This window comes from Stigmatopora argus, chromosome 23 (genome assembly GCF_051989625.1).
Source record: "Stigmatopora argus isolate UIUO_Sarg chromosome 23, RoL_Sarg_1.0, whole genome shotgun sequence".
NCBI classification, from domain to species: domain Eukaryota; kingdom Metazoa; phylum Chordata; class Actinopteri; order Syngnathiformes; family Syngnathidae; genus Stigmatopora; species Stigmatopora argus.
Genome location: NC_135409.1, coordinates 8,616,944 through 8,638,067, shown reverse-complemented (window position 1 = coordinate 8,638,067; position 21,124 = coordinate 8,616,944). Strand labels below are relative to the sequence as shown.

At 41.3% G+C, this 21,124-nt stretch overlaps 3 protein-coding genes and 2 long non-coding RNA genes across 21 annotated transcripts in view; 3 read left to right on the top strand and 2 right to left on the bottom strand.

Annotated features, from left to right (window-relative positions):
• Positions 1 to 7,862, top strand: part of LOC144068690 (amphoterin-induced protein 2-like) — a 48,440-nt gene extending 40,578 nt beyond the window's left edge. For all 4 annotated transcript variants that reach the window (XM_077593385.1, XM_077593387.1, XM_077593389.1 and 1 more), the window contains 4 exons: positions 1,818 to 1,841; positions 3,319 to 3,485; positions 3,617 to 3,764; positions 4,700 to 7,862. In XM_077593385.1, coding sequence (XP_077449511.1) covers positions 4,778 to 6,274 — 1,497 coding nt within the window. In that variant the 5' untranslated portion in view covers positions 1,818 to 1,841; positions 3,319 to 3,485; positions 3,617 to 3,764; positions 4,700 to 4,777 and the 3' untranslated portion in view covers positions 6,275 to 7,862. The remainder of the gene's footprint in view (positions 1 to 1,817; positions 1,842 to 3,318; positions 3,486 to 3,616; positions 3,765 to 4,699) is intronic.
• The window catches only part of LOC144068703 (uncharacterized), an 80,279-nt gene extending 63,785 nt beyond the window's left edge, over positions 1 to 16,494 (top strand). For 2 of the 4 annotated variants that reach the window (XR_013298238.1, XR_013298242.1), the window contains exon 6: positions 16,421 to 16,494. This is a non-coding gene — a long non-coding RNA (uncharacterized LOC144068703). Of the gene's footprint in view, positions 1 to 14,553; positions 15,069 to 15,852; positions 15,940 to 16,036; positions 16,129 to 16,194; positions 16,277 to 16,420 lie in introns of those variants that run through there. The other 2 variants (XR_013298240.1, XR_013298243.1) reach the window with 2 other exon arrangements.
• Positions 1 to 18,042, bottom strand: part of LOC144068700 (uncharacterized) — a 79,970-nt gene extending 61,928 nt beyond the window's left edge. For all 8 annotated transcript variants that reach the window (XM_077593404.1, XM_077593405.1, XM_077593402.1 and 5 more), the window contains exons 1-2: positions 17,782 to 18,042; positions 17,135 to 17,218 (exon numbers count right to left, since the gene is read on the bottom strand). In XM_077593404.1, coding sequence (XP_077449530.1) covers positions 17,135 to 17,218; positions 17,782 to 17,952 — 255 coding nt within the window. In that variant the 5' untranslated portion in view covers positions 17,953 to 18,042. The remainder of the gene's footprint in view (positions 1 to 17,134; positions 17,219 to 17,781) is intronic.
• Positions 16,544 to 21,124, bottom strand: part of mkln1 (muskelin 1, intracellular mediator containing kelch motifs) — a 159,138-nt gene continuing 154,557 nt past the window's right edge. For 2 of the 4 annotated variants that reach the window (XM_077593368.1, XM_077593369.1), the window contains exons 24-26: positions 16,972 to 17,037; positions 16,749 to 16,889; positions 16,544 to 16,672 (exon numbers count right to left, since the gene is read on the bottom strand). The gene's annotated coding sequence lies outside the window, so the exon portion shown is untranslated. The remainder of the gene's footprint in view (positions 16,673 to 16,748; positions 16,890 to 16,971; positions 17,038 to 21,124) is intronic. The other 2 variants (XM_077593370.1, XM_077593375.1) reach the window with 2 other exon arrangements.
• LOC144069162 (uncharacterized) lies at positions 19,488 to 21,095 on the top strand. Its single transcript, XR_013298396.1, has 4 exons — positions 19,488 to 19,740; positions 20,160 to 20,269; positions 20,355 to 20,492; positions 20,574 to 21,095. It is a non-coding gene; the product is annotated as an uncharacterized LOC144069162 (long non-coding RNA).

Genomic DNA, 21,124 nt, shown 5'->3' with positions numbered 1-21,124 from the left:
GGGGAAGGTCGGCAGTGAGGTCACGTCAGCAATGGCGTTTGATGGATCCACACGCAAAAAGGTGCTTTCTAGCCTCAGCAGTTGGTGCGGTAAAACCAAGAATAATTCGTTCAGTGGTCATTCTTCATACGCAATTAAATAGGTTGAGTAAAAGGAGGGAGTTTTGTTAAAATCTTTCTTTCCCTGACCTGCTTCCTTTCCTCCCCCCTCCCCGCCGACGTCCTTCCTTTCATCTCAGACTTGTTTTTCCTTGGTTTCCCAGTATCCGCCGCAACTCGGCGTACCTGTAAATAACAGGAAACCTCAAAATGCGCTTCCCCGCTTCGACCCCACGCTTCACGCATGGTGTTCTGTCTTCATTAGGATGAAGCGCCATACCCAGGTTTCCTTTTGAAGCCAGCGCTTTGCCGTCATAATAACTCTCCTGCGTCCAGTCGTGCGACAGCAGAGCCAATTTCTGCAGAGAAGAACACGTCGTCACCCGACGTTTGTTTTCCCACAGACAAACTGGGAAGAATAACGCGCTCCTAACGAGGCATGAGAAAGCGTATTTTTGGGGAAAGTGGAGTGCCAGGTCTGAACAAAAAGTGCTTGGAGGAGAACTTGAGTTGTTGAAAAACTCGGCAGTGGGGAACGGCAAAGGGACACATCTTGGAATTGGATTGGAAACCTTTATTCATCCCGTATTCAAGAAATTTCATTATTACAGTTGCAAGAGGGTGAGAATGCAGACAGCAAAATACATTATAGACATAAATAAATAGGTCATAAGTAAGTTAATAAGTAAAATAAATACATGAATAAATAAGCTTGTTGCTGAAATATATATATATACATATACACATGTGTATATATATGTATATATACATATATATATACATATATATACACATACATACATATATACATACATACATACATATATATAGATACATATACACATATATACATATACACATATATACATATACACACGCACGCACATACACACATACACACACATACACACACATACACACATACACATACACACACATACACACACATACACTCACACACACACATACATACACACATACACACATACACATACACACACATAGATGTAGGTCTTAACACTCAGCCATTTGTTTTGTTAAAGAGCCTGACAGCTGATGGGAGGAAGGATCTGCGGAAGCGCTCCTTCCTGCAATGAGGGTGCCGCAGTCTATTGCTGAAAGAGCTTCGGAGGGACTCCACAGACTCATGGAGGGGGTTGGGAGGTGCTGTCCATGATGGACATTGGAATTGGACGTGTACTGTATTTTTAGAACGCCTCTCTCTCGCATTTCAAACGGTTGATTACGGCTGCCAGCGTGGCGTCGTCATCGGAAAGGCGGCCCGATTGTCAGTAAGCTGTCACCGAGGTTCTGCCATGGAAGACGGACACCGTGGCCTTCCCCTTTGATGGTCGGCACCATGGAAACATCCACCCAATCGTCTGTCACGCTGCCCTGGGTGGAAAGCCCATAATTACCGGAGCTTTGTGATTAGACTGGAGTCAGTAATAAGGCATCAAGCCTCGTTCTCACGTGGCATTCGGCCAATGAAACGTACTCGTCTTTCTGCAAGGACAATTTTAATAGAATTTTCCCTCCCTCCTCTTTCCGCTTTCTGGATGTGTGTCTCAATAGACACCGTCGGTTTGGGCTAAAGAGCAGAAAAGCAGAGAGTTAGTGTATTTTCTCGCATATTAGCCGACTCCGAGTATAAGCTGCACCTTTAAAATTGGTTTCAATTTGTTGAATTTGACCATTTCTGTGGTTTGTCATCCCTAGGTACGATGGCGGCGCCCTGAGCGAGTAAGTGAGTTTTTTCATGTTTTATGCAAGATATGTTTTTTTCTTCTTCTTGAATTTCATTCATAGACATCAAAATTAATTTGTCTTGCGTTATGGCAAGGGTGTCAGACTCGGGTGGGTTCGCAGGAACAGAAAAGAACTGGATTAAAAGCCCTGAATATTCAGTTTTTTATAGATCTAAAACAATGTTTATTTTTTATATATATTTTTGGATTTTACAAAATGATTTTTGGACTAAAAACACAGAAAACATTGATTAAAAAATTACAAGTATTTGTATTTAATCATTAAATGCTGCTAGGGAGTAGATTTTACCCCATTTTTGTGCATTGATTTATTGATTATTTTGTTATGTGTCGCAGCTGTAGCTGCAGTAGAGGTTTTATAGCCATAAAATAGTTTTTGAGGGTTGGATTGATTCGTTGAAGGCGCTACGAGAAAACGCACGGACCGCCACTGGTAAATAATGAGGCTGCAGGAGGAAAATGGGAAAAGGCATCTTCAAGGGCAGGCATGTTTAATTGCTATGATGCTATCTTTAATAGGAGAAATCCTCCCTGAAAAGACACGATTAAATGTATAGAATGGGCTTGACTGCAGCAGGTCAGGGGAATTGCATTGCATGGCAGGGTTGTTTATCACTTTGGCTCATCTCTGCAGCATCACTTTGACTTGTGCTAACGGCAGCATCATTCCTTTTCAAGGGGCAAGCGTGGTTACCATTTTTCAGTTCAAGTCTGCCAAAGCACTGCAGTTATTGCACGAAAAAAACATGATTTAATACCGTATCTAGGTTATACATGCCCATAATCTCCACAGTTAAAACTTTAGCCCTGAAATGGTGGTTTGAATATTGACTATTTTCATATTCCATTCAAATGAATGGATATCTATTTGAAAAAGACATGGTTGGGGTAAAAATCCTTTTTTTTTTTTCAACCTCTTTACATTGAAAAATGCATTTCTTTTTAAAACACTGCAAGGAAAAATATTCTAAATTCAAATAGAGGGCAAACTCTTTTTATTCTTTGGGAAAAAACGGTATTGGTCGTCTAAATATAGTCCAACTACAGTATATTTTTAGCTAAAATGTTAATACATAAGGCAATTAGTCGACTGATGGTAAAAATAATTGGTGATTAGTTGACGATTTCCCCGGGAAAAAGACCGCGATGAACGTCGATACGTCCATACGCGAAACGGCAAAAATTGCACTAAAATGGGGTAAAATCCACTTCCTAGCAGCATTTAGTGATTAAATACAAACACTGGAGCTTAAATACAAACACTGGAGCTTTTCAGATATCAGAACCGGGCCCACTGACTGAAATGGGTTCCAGCGACCCCTGTGAGGATTAGCGCTACAGAAAATGAATGAGTGAATGTTTGCCAAATGAGCGAAGATAGGAACGTTGCCACGTGGCGATTGTGGCAAAGGCAAATATTGCTCAATGTTAAAAGTTGGACTAAATTGCAGCGGTCGCCTGCATTTCTGGTTTGGGCGCTGTTGTGAAGACGGACGGAGCTTTGCCTCGGCTCACTCCCTCACTGGCGTGAGTGCGTGCAATGTTGTGCAGCTCTGGCTTCCGTCTCCCCCTGGTCCGTCCCCTCCCTCTGGCGTCACTCACGCAACTCGACCTGCAGGTGAACAGTTCATATGCAGCTTCCCTCTTCCCGTCGCCACTCGCGCACATTGGCGCACACCCGCCAGCCATCCATCCATCCAGCCATCCATCCATTCAGCCAGTCAGACCCCCCGGCTGTCTGCTTTTCAGACACACACACAATGGCGCGCCCCGCCGAAAAGCTCCGCCGCGCCGAGCTTTGAGGTCCACAAAGGAGGACCGCGCTCCGTGGACGCCGAGGTTATCATTGGACGGGAGGATGACCGTTTAAACGGGAGGCAGCGTCGTGGGCGTCAAGGTGAGCGCTCAGCCTGTTTATCCTTTGTCAATATCATGTGGAGTTGTAGAAGCCATCCCTGGTAGCTATAGTACTGGTAGCAGGATTTTGGAAAAGACTTTTAACTTGACACTTTAGTGACTTTTATCACATTCCAGCCTCAAGACATGATAACGCTGTATAGTCTTAAGACAATCATTTATTGTACATTGTGTGCTCTTCTCGGAAAAAATAGGAAATAATGCTATTTTAAGTATTACAATTCAAATGTGTTAGTCATTTTCACCTCATGTCAATTCATAGTAGCACTACTACGTAGTACTTAAATTGGATTACTCTCTGATCTTAATCATTTCATTCGGTTTTGACAGAAAGCTGAAAGTCAGTTTTGTTTTCGTCAAATATTTTCAGAACATAATTTTTCACAGCTAAATAGAACATTTTTGTGTGTGTAACAACTTGCCAGAATTGCTATTCCTATACATTATATACTTAACTTTGCCATACAGAGTGTACCTGAATAGCAGCTGCACTAAACATTGAGACAAAATGGATAACAGTTAAGCTTGTTTTCCCATGATATGTCCACTAAATTCTTTTTGAACTCATTTGGCGCCATTGATTGATGAAACTCTTAAAATGAATGGCACAAATTGTCCTTGCATACATTGACTTTTCACTAGTCTTAGTATTTTTACCACTTCCGACACTCAAACTAGAGAAACCCATCACCAAGATTCTTGCTCTTCACATGGCTTCAATGTTATTTCATAAATGACCTCATTGGATGCCAATGACGGCCCACCACTGCTGGACAGTTAAAAATGGATTTAATGCCTGTAACTGTGTCTCTTGCTGTCAATCATAGTGAATTGGTAAAGTAGGCAAAATATGGTGATCAATAAAACGAAAAAAAAGTATGAAAATAACGACTATTCTTTGTGATTCCTCCTCAGCTTTCCTTCCACACGTTGGACATGTGCAAGCCACGTGAGACGGCAAGTTGATACTCGTCCCTGAGGGAAAAAAACAGGATGTGTCCAAGTGCGCTTCATCTCCTGCGCCAGAGCGGCGGCGTCCACCCCGCGGCCGCCGCTTTGCTACTCTCCCTTTGTCTGGGCTTCCCGCCGTGGGCACTGGCGTGCCCTCCGGGTTGCATTTGCGCTAGCGATATCGTCTCGTGCAGCGGCTGCAATCTGTCGGCGCTGCCCCCCGACCTGCCGGACTACGCGGTGCGCTTGGACCTCAGCCACAATTCCCTGAGAGCCCTGCCCGCCGATTGGACGCCTCGGCCTTTCCGCCGGCTGGCCGCGCTGCTCCTGGGCCGCAATCGCATCGGGCAAATTGAGGCGGACGCCTTCGCCGCGACACCTCGTCTCCTACACTTGGATCTCTCGTCTAACCAACTATCGCTGCTCAATGCGTCTATCTTTAGCCGCCTGGCCCAGTTGAGAGAGCTTCTGCTGTTCGGTAACCAGATTGCCCGGATCGATCCTAACGCCTTTGTCGGCGTCCGCAACCTGATCAAACTCTACCTGTCTGGAAACGGGCTGACATCGTTCCCCGTGATTCTCCCGGACGGAGGGGGGCCGCTCAACCTGACCTTTCTAGACGTGTCCTCTAACAGAATCGCCAGGGTGGAGGTCGACACGCTGCTCGCCCTGAGCCGACGGGCTGGAATTTATTTGCAGGGAAACCCTCTGGTGTGCGACTGCGCTTTACTCGGCCTACTCCAGTACTGGACTTGGCGACAGTACCTCCCTTTGTTGGACTTTAAAGACCACTACCCGTGCGGGGATGACGTGGCGCTCGCCTTGAATTGCAGCCTAGACGAGGAGGTTCCCGTTGAGGCGGGTAGCTACCAAGTCGATCCTGGAAAAGGGTTGCGCTTGCCGTGTCCTGGCTTCTCCTCGCCCCTGGCGAGAGATCCGGCAGTTTTCTGGGTGACCCCCACCACGGTGCTGAATTGGTCAGGTCACGATCCAGACGCTCACCTGGCGGTCCTCCCCAACGGCGGCCTGGAGGTACGAGGGGCGCTGACGGAGGATTCCGGCGCCTACGTGTGCGTGGCGGCACGCGGGCGCCACCTCCCCCCCGAAGCGTCCCCCGAGGTCCACGTGGTGGTGGGAAACGTGAGTTCCCTCCCCGCTAGCGGTTTAGTCCATCGCGGCGGAGGCGAGCATTTCAACACGGCTTTCACCACCTTGGCGTCCTGTGTGGTGAGCATCGTACTGGTGCTCCTCTACTTGTACTTGACGCCGTGCCGGTGCAGGGAAAACCGAGGCGGCGCCTCCAGAGGATGCGGCGGGCGGGCCATCATCCTCTGTTCGGACCCCAGGGAAGTCGAGTCGGGTCCGCGCCGCGCCAATGGGAAAAGGGTCGCATTTTTAGAGCCCCAAATGGAGGATTGTGATAGCGCTGCCGCAAAGTCACCGGTCATCAATGCAAGTCTTGCCACCACTGAGGGAATACTTAAAAACGGAAGTGGGACAGCAGGACACGGCCTCAAAGACACCGGGCTCATTGTATAACACCCTAAACGTCCTGAAATTCCCTCCAAAAGACCAACATCCCTCCAGGATGGTGTTTTTACCAAGACTGTGTCGACCGCAAAGATCACCGAGGACGTTTACCGTATTTTCTCGCATATAAGCCACCTCCGCGTATAAGCTTCACCCTTAAAATGGCCTTAAAATCATCGATTTGGACAATTTCTCTCGTATAAGCTGCCCCGATTCACAATTTTCACCTCCATATTCATGGTTTTAATAGGGAGTGCAAATGTGTTGTCACTTTGAAGGGAAAATCTTAAGAAAAATCATCGCACTTGGTATTCTATAAATCGTCTGCTGGATCTTGGCTGCATGTAGACAAATTCAAAAAGGAATTCACGTAAGCAGTACAACCAGAAAGTGTGTCCGTAGCGGTCTAGTTTGTCACCCCTAGGTAAGTAAGTGAGTTTTTTTTCATGTTCTATGCAAGATAGTTTTTTTGTTGTTGAATTTCATTCCTAGAAGTCAAAATCAATTTGTCTTATGGCATTTCGTCCTTGTCACCTTGCAGTTTCGTGCATGTCAAGTCTAATTTAGATTGGATTGGATAACTTTATTCGTCCCGTATTCGGGAAATTTCATTGTGACAGTAGCAAAAAAAAGGCATAGTTCTAAGTTAGACAGTACAGTCACTCAAAACGAGCAAGAGTTTCGGTAGCAAAAACGGATAGACTCAAAAAGACGTAAAGTTGGACAAAAACTGGAACCACACACAAGATGGGGAACTTCTGCAGACTGTGACCGAAGTAGAGAATATATAATTTGTGCGCATATAAGCCCTACCCTCGATTCAGTCATTTTTTGCGACAAATACGGCTTATATTCGAGAAAATACGGTAAGTGCGGGTGGCAAAACAGACAAATGTGACTCAATGAAGCTTATATTGTCAAGTCTGACTGAATACTATTGATGATTTGTTGTCAACCTCTGATACTCTATTGGCCTGTTTTGAGAGTTGGATAATTGTAGCACTTGACTCCAACGAAAGCAACTGTGCAATGTGATCAATTCTTTCAATCATGAGCATTTGTAGATGTGCAATAGTGTAATGTTTAGTTCGATGTCATAGTACCAACCCTACAACCACATTGGAAAATGCACATTTTCGCATGCATTGTGTGTCATGTTTAAAAAAAACGGCTAGCTAAGGTCATCATTTTCGCTTAGGAAATATCCTAAATACTAAACTGAGAAAGGACATGCAACATTTGTCTTTTGTATTGAAAAGTGGGATGATGTGTCCGATTCATTTTTCCAGTCACTCTTTGAGGTTCAAAAGTACTGTTTTCAGTATTGGAAGGATTGACCCTTAGCGAATAGAAAGGCGCCGGATTGAAGTGCCATTCAGGTCGTGTCGGTGTCAACCAATGAGGAAGGCGTGACCTACATTCTCCCTTTGTTTGATATTTTTAGATGTGTGCTGTCGTTTCCAAGGTGCCAGGAAGCTTGTCCTTGCTTCTGCACGTAATATGACATCGTCTAGTTTTCGTGTTTCATTAGAATGAACATAAGTCTTCTCTCACTGCTTCATATTGCACATTTTGCAAATAAAAAGCTTGACTTTTAGCCTTTCTGCATTGTTTGTATGGTATGTTTCGTCTATTTGGATGATAAAAATGAAAAGTCGTGTTACATCAGAAGGCTTTAAAGCAGAGCAAATAACCTCTTAGTGAGTCAGCAGATCGCAATTTACCCAAAAATCCTCTTAAGGCCTTTTCATTTGCTAGTGGAAAGAAAAGTGAAACCTGAAAGCTTATTTTTTTATTTTTTTCCCCCCATTTTTTTCTTTTTTGAAACACTTGACATGACTATGTCGTCCTTTCAGAGGCAGAGTGGACATGAAGATACTTTTCCAGAAAGGACTGGCAAATTGGCTGTTGTTGAATGGAGGCGGATTGCTGACGGATCTATTTGGGACCAATCTGGAAATATCACTCCCAAGGTGTTTTTCACATCTTAACACGTTCAGGTTTAACTCCTTCACTGCTTTTGATAGCCATACACATCCAATTTGGACTATAATTTGTATTTGCTGTACTGTAAAATAGCTATTAGAACATTACACGACCATATTTTAGTGAGGGTCGTAACATGAGGTTAGATCAAGGGTGTCAGATTCGGGTTGGGTCGCGGGCCGCTTTAACGTCAACTTGATTTCACGTGGGCCGGACCATTTTCGATATAATATTTAGATTTTTTTTTTATAAATGGATTAAAAGAACTGGATTATTATTATTTTTTTTTTTTAGTTTATTTTAGCTTTTTTGAAATATAATTTTAGATTTTACAAAATGATTTTTGAACTAAAAACACAGAAAAAATGGATAAAAAATGACAATTATTGATTTAAAAGGGGAAAAATCAGGAAATTTAATATACATCTATACTCTTTATTTTAATTTGATCCTAAAACAGAAAGTTGGCACTCATGATTGACTTTCCCGGGCCACACAAAATAATGCGGCGGGCCAGATTTGGCCCCCGGGCCGCCACTTTGACACATGTGCGTTATGGCGTTTCGTCCATGTGGGTTAGATGAAGACAGCGCTTTAATGAATCCTGATTTGATCAATATTCACTGCGAAGCATTCATCTTCACAGCGCCCGGGCTAAAATGTAATAATTTCCTGAAGGGCATTAATTCAACTGTTGGAGAAAGTTAAATGAAAGTGTAGGTCGTGTTGCTAAAATAGCAACATTAATGGAAGTGCGTTCAGTTTAATGGTAGCATTTGGCAAATGGCTCCCTCTGTTTAATTAACTTGACTTCTGCGTTTCACCTTCTTCTGACTGCCTTCGGCCCCCGAATACGTAATAGAAAAAGAGATTTACCTTCTTGTGCGCAAGACAAGTAGTTATTTTATTCATTCATTTATTCATCTTCCGTAAAGCCCATCCATTCCAGTGGGAATCGAGCCCACGCCTGCCCGCATTGAAGTCAGGCGAGTGAACCACTGTACCATCAGGGGCCTATAAATATTTTAATAGACGACTAATAAGTGTCATTATTTTTGTGATATGTTGACTAATCGGTTTATATATAAACTATATCATTCCTTCATTCATTTTCTGAAGCGTTTCATCCTCACAAGGACTGCGTGGGGTGCTGGAGCATATATCAAGGCTACTCGCGTTGAAACTGGCCAGTAAGAGCATGTCTAACTACCCATAAAAGGTAAGATGGCAGGCACAAGTAAGTGAGCAAGATACTTTTCGTCGATGACGTTCGTCCAGGCGGCCACAATCCATTCGCGAATAGTAACTAGCTAGTTGCTAGCGTAACTATTCCAGCGCTGCCTTCCATGCTTCGTAAAGCTGTGTTGATGTCGATGTATACAGGCCACAATCCATTGGGTGTATTGACAATAGAACTACATATCCCAGCAGTCACTGCGCAGTACTTTTTCTACGGGAAAAATAGTAGAGTCGGGGGCTGCTTGCCGTAGTTGTGAGAGCTGTAGAGGATGGTGTACCCTATCGACTGATTTATTTGATTTTAGCGTGATAACAATTTTAGTATTGGTCCATATATAAAGCGCACTGGATTATAAGGCGCCCTGTCTATTTTGGAGAAAATGTAAGACTTTTATGTGCGCCTTATAGTCGTGAAAATACGGTATTTGGAAAAAAATGAAAGTTTTGAGTCAACATACATGGAAAAAGAAAGAATAGAAAAAGAAACAATAGAGGACAGCTGCTGTCTATTGATCACAAAACAACTTCCTGCCTTTTCTGTGGCTCCCTTGGAAACGACGGCGGCGCACCATGCCGAGCGATTGTCGTCTCATAATTGGATGGCCTTCGGCAGAGTGAAAAAGTAGGAAGATGTCGGCCGCGTGACACCTTCCGAAGTATTTGCAATCCATTTACAGAGTTCAAATGCCAGCAGACGAATGATTGGAGGTGACTGGCTTTCAGTAAAATGTGGGGAAAGCACGTGGTGGAGAAAAGGGGGCGCTCAGTGGGATTCGCCAAATAAACACGGGCACAATGTCTGGGAAATTGCTGGAAAAATCTTATTACGTCAAATAGAGACTCTATAAGGACTCCTGCCGAGGCGCGTTATATGAAATGTACTTTCCCGCGTGCGATAATGTTTGACATGTTCCTTGCCGAGAAATGAATTTCATCTTTGTAAGAGCTGCGACCGAGAGCAAGCCAAGCGGAGACTTTCCAGGCTGTCCGTTATGAAAGCAGATGAACGATAAGAAGTCGTGTCTTTTCATATTCCGGGCGGGACTGGATTGAGATCAAGACCGTGCTGTGTTTATGTAATCAGGATGTTTTAGTGGAAAAGCAAACTCACTTATATGATGACCATGTGTGTGTGTGTGTGTGTGTTTGTATACACTTGACTACCGTATTTGCTCGCATATTAGACGCCTCCGCGTCTAAGCCGCACCCTTAAAATGGCCTTAAAATCATTGAATTTTACAATTTCTGAAATGAATTGAAAACAAATTAATTGGTGAGCTTACTCGGTCCCAACATAAAGTATAGCACAAATTAAATTATAACTTCATTACCTATTAAATGCTTAATGAACATATAGTAACATCCCAGCATAAACCCAACAGTCACCTTGCAGTTTCGTGCATGCCAAATGTCATTTGTGCGCATATAAGCCGTACCTTGATTGGCAGTCGCAGTCAGACTCACACTTGAGCGGCTAGTAGCTTCATCGTTAAGATGTTATTATCTTATCTCACAAAACAAATTGAGGCTCACAAAATGATATGATCTGGCTACCCGCTGCATATAGATATCGTTGATTTAGCACCGCATCTTAATAGGGCAAACAGCAATGGCGGTATGAGCTGAAAATGTCCAGTTTTTATAAATCCTGACTGGATTTTCAAGGCCATGGCATTTGAAAGTGTGAGCCGCGCTATATAATAGCATTGTGCATGCGTGCAAACATTCCTCTAAGGCCCTTTGTTCCTTGACATTTAAGAAGGAAGGCTTTCTGTGTTTCATTTCCGATGTTCGCAGATTTGGAGAAGAAGGCTACAGAATGCACGTGATCCGTATGTCGTGGTAAGTGACCAATGAGAGACGGACGGGATTAATTCCGCGGCTCAGATGCGAAGCTTGGCTTTGCGCCGGCAAACAAAACCGTCCGTGTTTCATTGGAGGTTTTGCTGCACGTGTTTTTATTACCTCCAGCACTTAAGATAATATATCCGTGAAACGCTGATTCACCAACTATTTAAAAGTGAAATACGTACAGGCTAATGTAGTGGAATAATGACATTAAATATCCCATCGACCATTGCCAAAGAGAATGCATTAAATATGATAGTTGTTTTGTTCAATTGATGGTGACTTCCCTTTAATGGAATCATTTAAGCACAGTGTTTATGTTCAAACTAAGTTTTACTCATATTAATAGCCTCGGTGGTTTAAATGGTTTTCAGAAGAATAATTAGCCGTCTTCCTAATGCACTTGAGTTAGGCTTAGGGTTATTCAACCTGAGTTAGTACCTCATAAACTGCAAAATATTACAAATGATAGACATTTGTTAGTACCGTATGTTCACGACTATATGCGCATGGCATTTTAAGCCGCAGTGTCAGTAACGAGTGCTATTTCTGTATTTGACACACACAAAGGACGCACCATTTTTATAGACGCAGCCAGGCATGGCAAAACATACACCAGCTTAAACATACGGACACACGCTAAAAACACGTTTTCAAAAAGGCAACGGAAGCAAAACTGAATTGGGTTGTACTTTATTTAGCCATTTTACATGTACTCACGTCATCATCCACAAATCCATCAAAGTCCTCATTTTCTGTGTCCAAATTGAACAAATGTCCAAATAAGTCATCGAAAATGCTGCATTTTATACATTCGTCCAGGCGGCCACAATCCATTCGCAAATAGTAGCTAGTTAGTAGCTAGCGTAACTATTCCAACGCTGCCTTCCATGCTTCGTAATGCTGTGTTGATGTCGATGTCCGGGCCACAATCCATTGGGTGTATTGACAAAAGAACTATACATCCCAGCAGTCACTGCGCAGTACTTTTTCTACGGGGAAAATAGTAGAGTCGGGGGCTGCTTGCCGTAGAGGATGGTGTACCCTATCGACTGATTTATTTTATTTTATCGTGATAACAATTTTAGTATTGGTCCATATATAAAGCGCACTGGATTATAAGGCGCCCTGTCTATTTTGGAGAAAATGTAAGACTTTTAAGTGCGCCTTATAGTCGTGAAAATACGGTAGTCTACGTCCATAAGTTTTATTCCTACGCTCGGGGAGAGAAATACATCCCCACGCCGCTTTAACCAGGTGACATTCATCACCGTCAATCCCGTCCGTTTAATGTCAAAGTGCATTCATTCTTGAACTGAAGGGTGTTCATGATATTTCGATGGAAGTGGCTGCCATCACTGCTAACTTAGCTCTGTCAAAATGATGACACACCAGACCACCCAATCGATGGGGTGGGATTTGGAGATCAACAGATCACGTTGTTTGCACAGTTTCCATCTGAAGTGAAATCCTCCCGCTGACTTTATTGCTCCGGCGGGCACACCTCACATCCACTTGTTTCTCAATCTGCCAAAATGTGGGATATTGCAGAAATGTCCCATATTATCCTCCCCTGACAGCCTTATGTAAGTCCTGCGCGTGTGTGTCCGTTATAATCCTCTTAAGGGTGAAAAGGGGTGGCCTTAATGGCAAACAAAACAGTTTGCCTTCACTGTCCTCTGCTTTTAATAATCAAAATGGAATTTGCAGGATGGTCCGGGCAGGCACCACGTGGAAGAGTAATCCTTGGAAAATGACATTTTGCTGTTTATATTCTGTCAGTTGCGACTGTTAGATGTCGGATTAATATCAACACGTGTGTCTGGTGTTATTATTGACACAAAAACTATTGGTTTGATGGACAAAAGTGTGTGTGTGTGTATGTGTGCGACCCTTTTAGCATATGAAAAGGTCAACTTGATTTGATTCCCTCCATCTTTAAACAGGTCGGATGTTTATGTTAAGTGTATTTTTGTGATGCAATGGCTGCTAAAGTGGTTTTAGTGTGATTTAAAGTTACTTCTCATGCAATCCAGTGCAACTGAAATACAATTGACTATGTTTATTGAAAAAAAAATCTAGTTTTTGGAAAATATTGGACAAAATTTTTCTTTGGATTTTTTTGGTCACTACGTTTTCTGACGCCCTCTGCTGGTTGTGCAAGGGAAGGCTATCAAACTCATTTAGTATTTTAGTTTGGGGTTTTTTTAGGCCGCAAATAATGACAAGTCCATTCAGCAAATATTTACATGTATTGGTATCTTGTTGCAAACCTTTTTTTTTCTCCTAATGAATTGGATTGGATTGGATAACTTTATTCATCCCATATTCTGGAAATTTCATTTGTGACAGTAGCAAGAAAAGGCATAGTTATAAGTTAGACCAGTGGTGTCAAACATACGGCCCGCGGGCCGGAACCGGCCCCCAAGGAGGTTCGATCAGGCCCGCAGGATAATTTGAAAGTGGAAAAAAATGCATAAAAGACATGGAATTAATATTTTTAATTCACTGCATTTCATGGATTATCCGCTAAGGGGCGCACTCTTTCCATCAGAGTAGAAGACAAGCCGCATCACTGAGACAGACTGAAAACAGCAGCAACTCCATCAATTTTCAGTATGTATTGTATGTGTATGTATGTTTCATGTATGAAGTTTACAGATTTACAGGACAGGCGAACACTTTCTTCATTACACATTTCAAATCACTCTCCTTAGTTTGTAAGGTGCACGCAGGGATTACATTTAGATTTTATATGCATATGTGTAAGTGGTTTAAAAATTCCTTTCTTTAAAAGTCTCATTTAATCTTAAAGTGCATGACTATATTTTTCAGTACCAATTAAAGTTTTGTGCCTTTGTACAATCAGTGGGATCAGTTGCAATGCATATTTGTGAATGATAAAAGTCAATTGCACATTTGTCTAAGGAAATATGAGGTGCTTGATGAAATGTTTTGTAAAAGGATAGTTCATTCAATTTCAATATTTTCCTAGTGTTCTTGTGCTTGTTTACACCAAAACAAAGGAAAGACATGATATTTGGGTTATTTATAGCAGAGCATGGTATAATTTTAATGGTCCGTCCGGCCCACTTGACATCTCCCTAGGCCGTATGTGGCCCACGATGCCAAATGAGTTTGACACCCCTGGTATATAGTAAGGCTTTTTTTTCTTTAAAAAACGACATAGTATAGTAAGGCTTTTTTTCTTAAAAAACGACATAGTATAGTAAGGCTTTTTTCCTAAAAAACGACATAGTATAGTAAGGTTTTTTTCCTAAAAAACGACATAGTGTATATAGTAAGGCTTTTTTTCTTTTAAAAAAACGACATAGTATAGTAAGGCTTTTTTTCTTAAAATACGACATAGTATATAGTAAGGCTTTTTAATTTGTAAAAAATGACCATGTATAGTAAGGCTTTTTTCTTTAAAAAATGACCATGTATAGTAAGGCTTTTTATTTTTTAAAAATGACCATGCAAAGTAAGGCTTTTTATATATATAAAAAAAACGAACACACTCTTTTACAGCATCAAGACTACAAAAATGGCGACTATAGTACGTCATCTTCCAAACATGGTCATTGAGTCGGGAGGACAAATCACCTCCTATGGGCGTGGTTACGCCCATTGGTGACCCCGGATGCGTAAATTATGCACATGCGCAGCATCGCGCCCTTTGGGCACAGCCATTCCATGCCGTCGGTCGAACGACTGGCACCCAAACGAGGTAAGCCCTAGACTAGAGCAATTTACTGGCCTATGTGCATTTTTAACACCCTACCGGGAGATTTTTTTAGGAATCAATTCAGCCAAAACGCCAACAAATCTGTTAGTTTATTGCCAGGTCGAACACACCGTCGACATTTGAAGTATGGGCTCCTTGGCATGTCACTAGCTAGCTTAGCATTAGCCTCACGACATTTGACTTCAAAAGTATTTTGTCCGTATTCTCTCCATTATTGAGTCGTGGGGGAAGACTTCATTTTATCAAACAAAGCCGAGATATCAACGGTCAGTTTGCCAGGGGAAGGTGTGTTGAATGTAATGATAGTTTTCACTGCGATTGCTAAACGCCCTTTTCCAATTTGTAATTCTGTTTTAAACAAAAATCATTGACACCAAAATGGTTAAGCCGACTTTCTGCTAATTTTTAACATCAGTCTGTATATTGAATCGCTTTGTCTGGAAAGGGGAATTTTTTCCTCTTCTTTTTTTCGTAGACCAACAGTTTATTGAGATCTGTTGATCTTGAGAATGGGTAAATTCAAAATAAGGGCAAAGTAATAAAATATGTCAAACATGGGTGTATAATATGCACTAAAACATAAATAAAATAAATAAATAAAATAATAATAATAAAAATTAAAACAATAAATGAAACGTGACACATATCACATAACTTCCAGGGGAAATTAGCACCGAGCACTCACTAACTTATTTTCATTCTTTATCTTGATCATTTACTTTAATATTTCTCTTTCCTGTAATAATTGTTTGCACTTCCCAAATAGCTTGGTTCAATCAAGATGAAGCTGTTCCCGTGTGTCCAGAACCATGCACACCCTTGAGGGGAGAGGAGACTGGGCCAAGGTATCAAGGTAATACTAATGACCAAAAAAAACCACCTAAACACATCTGTTGAATCTCCAGTCTCTGTATATGATAACTTTTGCTTTATTTTTTTGCATGCACCAGGTCCATGGTGATGTCCAGACCCTGGAGGACCAGGTGATCTTCCCAGGTTGCCCACTTGAAGATGATGCATCGTCTCTGAACTCTGCTCTGAGGTTAATATATTGTAGAGTATCCAAGTCAAAACATTCCAATTTACTAACCCCCCTCTTATTTTATAGGTGATGTCCCGATCCCTAAGGCGAGGAGGATTTCTTATTTTTTTTTCAATCAGAAATTTTAATAAAAGAGATTTGAGTGTCATTTGTCTTTGTTAAAACACTTGGAGAAAAAAGACCCCAGACCCTCAATGGTCTTTTTTTTTTCCTTTTAATTTTTGGTGTTTATATACTAACTTGTATAATTTAAAAACTTTTTTTAGCCTAAGTGTTTTAATTTTGTCTACAGGTGAACACCAGCTACAACAATCAATGTGATCCTAAGTGTGCAAATGTATTTCTTTGAATAAAAACTATAAAGTGACATGTTGCTTGCATTCCTTTGCTAGTTATATGAAGAAAAATACATGAGTATATTTCAAGGGTTTTATTTTTCCACAAAATGGGGTTATTTAGAAGTTCACAAGTCTTCCAGCATATAAAGATGAGGTGGTGTTTCCATCCATTGATGAAAATTCTCTTCTTGGCACTGGATGGAATTCTGGGGAGAGAAAGAGGGTCAAAAAAATAGACTAAGTCCAACAATAAAAAAACAATAACACTAAGTTAGGTTTTACCAACATCAGAAGGACCCATCTCTCATTTCAGCTGTGGTGGGAGATATGGAAAACATACTGGATAGGGGCCCTCAAGATGTTGGTGTCAAAGGCTGTGCCACGCTCCAAAGTCACCTTTCTTTAGCGTTGATTTGGGTGGACCTTGAAGAGAAGCAAAATAGAGTATTTTTAGTAAACATGACATGAAAATAATAAATGAAATAACCTGAAAAACAGGTCTTACGTCATACACGACTTCTTTGGTCTTGTAGATTTGGACAGCTTCCACCGTCTTCGTGGCTTTAAACCTCTGGAAAACACCACAGCATGATTATGTCAAGGTACTATATATTGAAACATTTCAATTGTTGGCTGGCTAGAAAACATCGTTTTAAAATAATAGTAACCTGAAACACAGGTCCTACATCATACACGACTTCATTGGTCTTGTAGATTCGGACAGCTTCCACCATCTCCGTGGCTTTAAACTTCTGCAAAACACCACAGCATGATTATGTCATTGCTTATTTAACCATTTTGATGCACAAATGACTCCCATTCAACCAAAAAAATAAAATACATCTCACAAAGCTCTTAGACGGAGGAAAAATGGTTGTTTAAACGAGTCAAAAATGACCCCTGCGCTACGGTTGAATGAATGTCTCGCTTAGGTTTTGTCAAAACCACAATTAAAAATCAAAAGGTCCAAGCCCTGAAGTCTTCCTTTAGGAAAGGGAAGGGCAAAGGTATATACGTATTCTAGAAGTGTACTGTTTATTCCTTACACCTCCACTTGATGGCACTAGTGTGAGTGTGAGTTACATACACAGGATCTTGCTATTAAAAAAATCAACGCCAACCCAGTTAAAGTGTCTTCATTCAAAATTGGAGTGTATCATGATGCTAAACAAGTTAATTTAGGAAAGCCGTGAACACTGGTCGCTGATATCTAAACATTACTGTGACAACAAAATTTCCCGAATACGTGATGAATAAAGTTATCCAATCCAATTACACGGGTAGAGGAATTAGAAGCTATTAAAAAAAGACTCACTTTGCCGACAAACTGCTCCTTTTTGTCCGTTATGGCCACATTCTTGATGTTTCCCAGCAGTCTGTCCTCGTTGAGGGACTGAAACACACAATGGAAGGGTTTCTTTTTAAACATTGAGAGCAATAGGTGACGCGATGTAGCCAACTTGCTAACAAACATTTGTGTTAGCATCCACGTCGGGGCTACATCACGCCAATGAAGCACGTTCCCGTCAAAAAGCACTCTTGAAATGAGAACTGGGGCTACGAAATCCCCAAAAGACAAAGTACCGAACGCGCTGCATTGTCCTGGAAGAAGTTTGTCAGCTCTTTCTTCGGGAAATCGTCAATTCTGAGCAGCTCAGCAGTCCAACGCGCCTAGCCTCCGGCTCATCCGCCATTTTGAAAAATGGCGGCGGTCTTTTGAACTCTGACGTCAGCCACGCCTCGGCCACGCCTATTACACATAGACACAAAAAAAGAGATCGTTTTCATCATAGAGTGCATTAGTCAGGGGGCTGGGGCTGCAAATACTTTTAGGTTGGGCATTAATACTTCAAAACAAATACATTGTTTTCATAATAACGTACCGTAAATACTTTTTGGTTGGGCTTTAATACTTTAAGATACAATATTGCACATTATGAACATTGCGGTGACATGCACTTCAGTGTTTGTTTTTGACTTCTAAGGTTACATACTTGGATATGCTTTTTCAATTGGGATTCATTTGGCTAAAGCAGGGGTGTCAAACATACGGCCCGCGGGCCGGAACCGGCCCCCAAGGAGGTTCGATCAGGCCTTGTCTAAGGAAATATGAGGTGTTTCATGAAATGTTTTGAAAAAGGATAGTTCATTAAATTTCTATATTTTCCTAATGTTCTTGTGCTTCTTTACACCAAAACAAAGGAAAGACATGATATTTGGGTTATTTATAGCAGAGCATGGTATAATTTTAATGGTCCGGCCCACTTGACATCTCCCTAGGCCGTATGTGGCCCACGATGCGAAATGAGTTTGAGGTGTTGATCCTTCCGCTGCGAATTGTAACAGCTAGTCCCATGTGTGTGACAGCGTAGGCATGGCTGAATGGTTCCAAAAAAGAAGTAGCCGAAAGAAACCAGGCTAACAGAACAAGGAAAGTTGCAAAAACATTAAAGTAAAAAGTATAAAGTACAACGTAAAGAAAAAAGGAATGTATTACGAAATATTAAAATGTAATTAAAAAAAAGATAGAAGGGCTGTAAATCACGAAAAACATAAGAGTGTACAGAGCTACTTCCACTGGCTCCCGCGTGAATGGCGCCATCTTGGATATATATATGTATATATATAAATGAGCAATCCCCATTTTATGGGAGCAAAATTAAATACATTCTCAGAATAATCACTTTTTTATTCACTAGTGCATTTTATAGTCAAACTGAATTGGACTTTTATGGCCGTCAATGACAATGAAATGTGATCCTTCACCGCGAATATCTACACCCCACTGGGGAAGATAGTTTATCGGTATTATTTGTGAAATCAGCCATCCTTGAGTCATGTCAAGTCTATTTTTTGGAAGTCAAAATAGCGTCGTCAGTATAAAAGGGGTCAAAGTGACAGCAAGCTTTCTGCTCTGCTGTTTACAATGCATAATGACACGCACTGTTACTCGGTGCTTACGCCCAACCCTGAAGCCACCGAACAAGGTCCTCTGGATAGTTTACTCATTGCCACTAACTCCCTGCCCCTCGGATGAGCTATTTTGTCCAAAATGAACTGAATGCTTACTAAAATTGCAAAGGCACAGCTGTCCCCAACCCAAAAAAAAAAGAGAGAGAAAAAAATTAGAGGAACCTCATGTGGTGTGAGCATGAAAAACAAACTTCCCGGGAACTTTAATGAGGGGCTTTGAGGGGATTCTCTCCTGAGGTTAAACTCGAAACTACACACGCTTGGACAAGAGGAGAAAAGGGAAAGTTTCATCATTAGCGAGGTTAGTAAGAGTTACAAACTTTTGTCATCAATAATGCATGGAAAGGAAATGTCTGTGTATACAGCTGTTAGGACAGTATATGTATAAATATGGGAAGAAATGTAGCTCCAAATATGTTTAAATCAATCACATGCCTGTCAATATTTGTCTGAGATTTTAGGGGATGTTTGGTAGTGCATTTGATAACTCCAATAAAGGCAAAGTTTAACATCATGACACCTTAAAAAACAATTATTCACTCAAGACAAATTCTGTTCCAACATGTGATTAGATTAGCAACAGTTGAGTGGTTTATAAATGCATTGTTTGGATAGAATTCACTCATTATTTTGGAGCTTTCGGCCTTTTTTCTAAAGTCACAAATATCAATATGTTTGTGTTTTAAATTCATGTTTCATCTTGAAATGTCATGTTTTCAGTGTTGCATTTGCATGACGAATGGGAATCGTGGAGAACCAGAACTCCACTTGGGGGCTCCCCAACCTGGCCGTTTCCCGTTGGGAGTCGACGCCACAACTATCAGCGTATGGTCAGTATATTCTATTTCCCTTTGAAAGAATGACTTTAAAAAAATAAAAATAAAGATGTAATCTTTGTTTGTTCTCCCTCAACAGAAAACAACGTTATTATCATACTTGGCGTGTTGACGTTTGCTCTACAGCTGTGTTTGGCTCTACTTATCATGCGGCGGTGTATGAATATGGACAAAAAAGTCCGAGTAGCCCGACACATTTTGGAGGAACTTGACATGGGTGAGTGTTGAATCCATAGCAGCGCTTTTTTAGACGTTACACAAAACTGTAAAGTAAAAGCTTCCCTTTTCTTTCCCCAAGAATCTTCGTCCCGCCAGCAAGATCTTTTCAGAGCGACTCCTAAACGGTGTTCCGATGACTATTTGTCTTCTGTATCTGGAGAAGAATGCCATATGACTGCAATGGCCAAAAATAATCTACTTGGACCATCCATACATTGGGACCTTGTTCAGTACTAATGACAAAAAAGTTGAAGCAAACAGTTAGTTAGTTACCACGTGTAATTGAAAGCGCGGTATTGTATTTTACAAACTTTGTGTGTGCTAATGTGAAGCATCACAGACTGAAACTTTTTGTATGCAAGATAGTGTGAAACTTTCTTACATAAATGAAGCATTTACACTAATCCCTCGTTTTTCGCAGACATGGCCGCGATAATCCAACAACAAAAAGTAGGACCACCCCTAGTATTACTACATACCATATTACATGTTTTCGTACCTATACAAAAATACAAGTACACAAGTACAATTATAAACAAGTGTTTTTATTAAATATGAAAAAACAGTAAAGTATTAATATGTAAATATAATCTATAAATTTTAAAAAGGAAATACTTTAAGTACTGTACT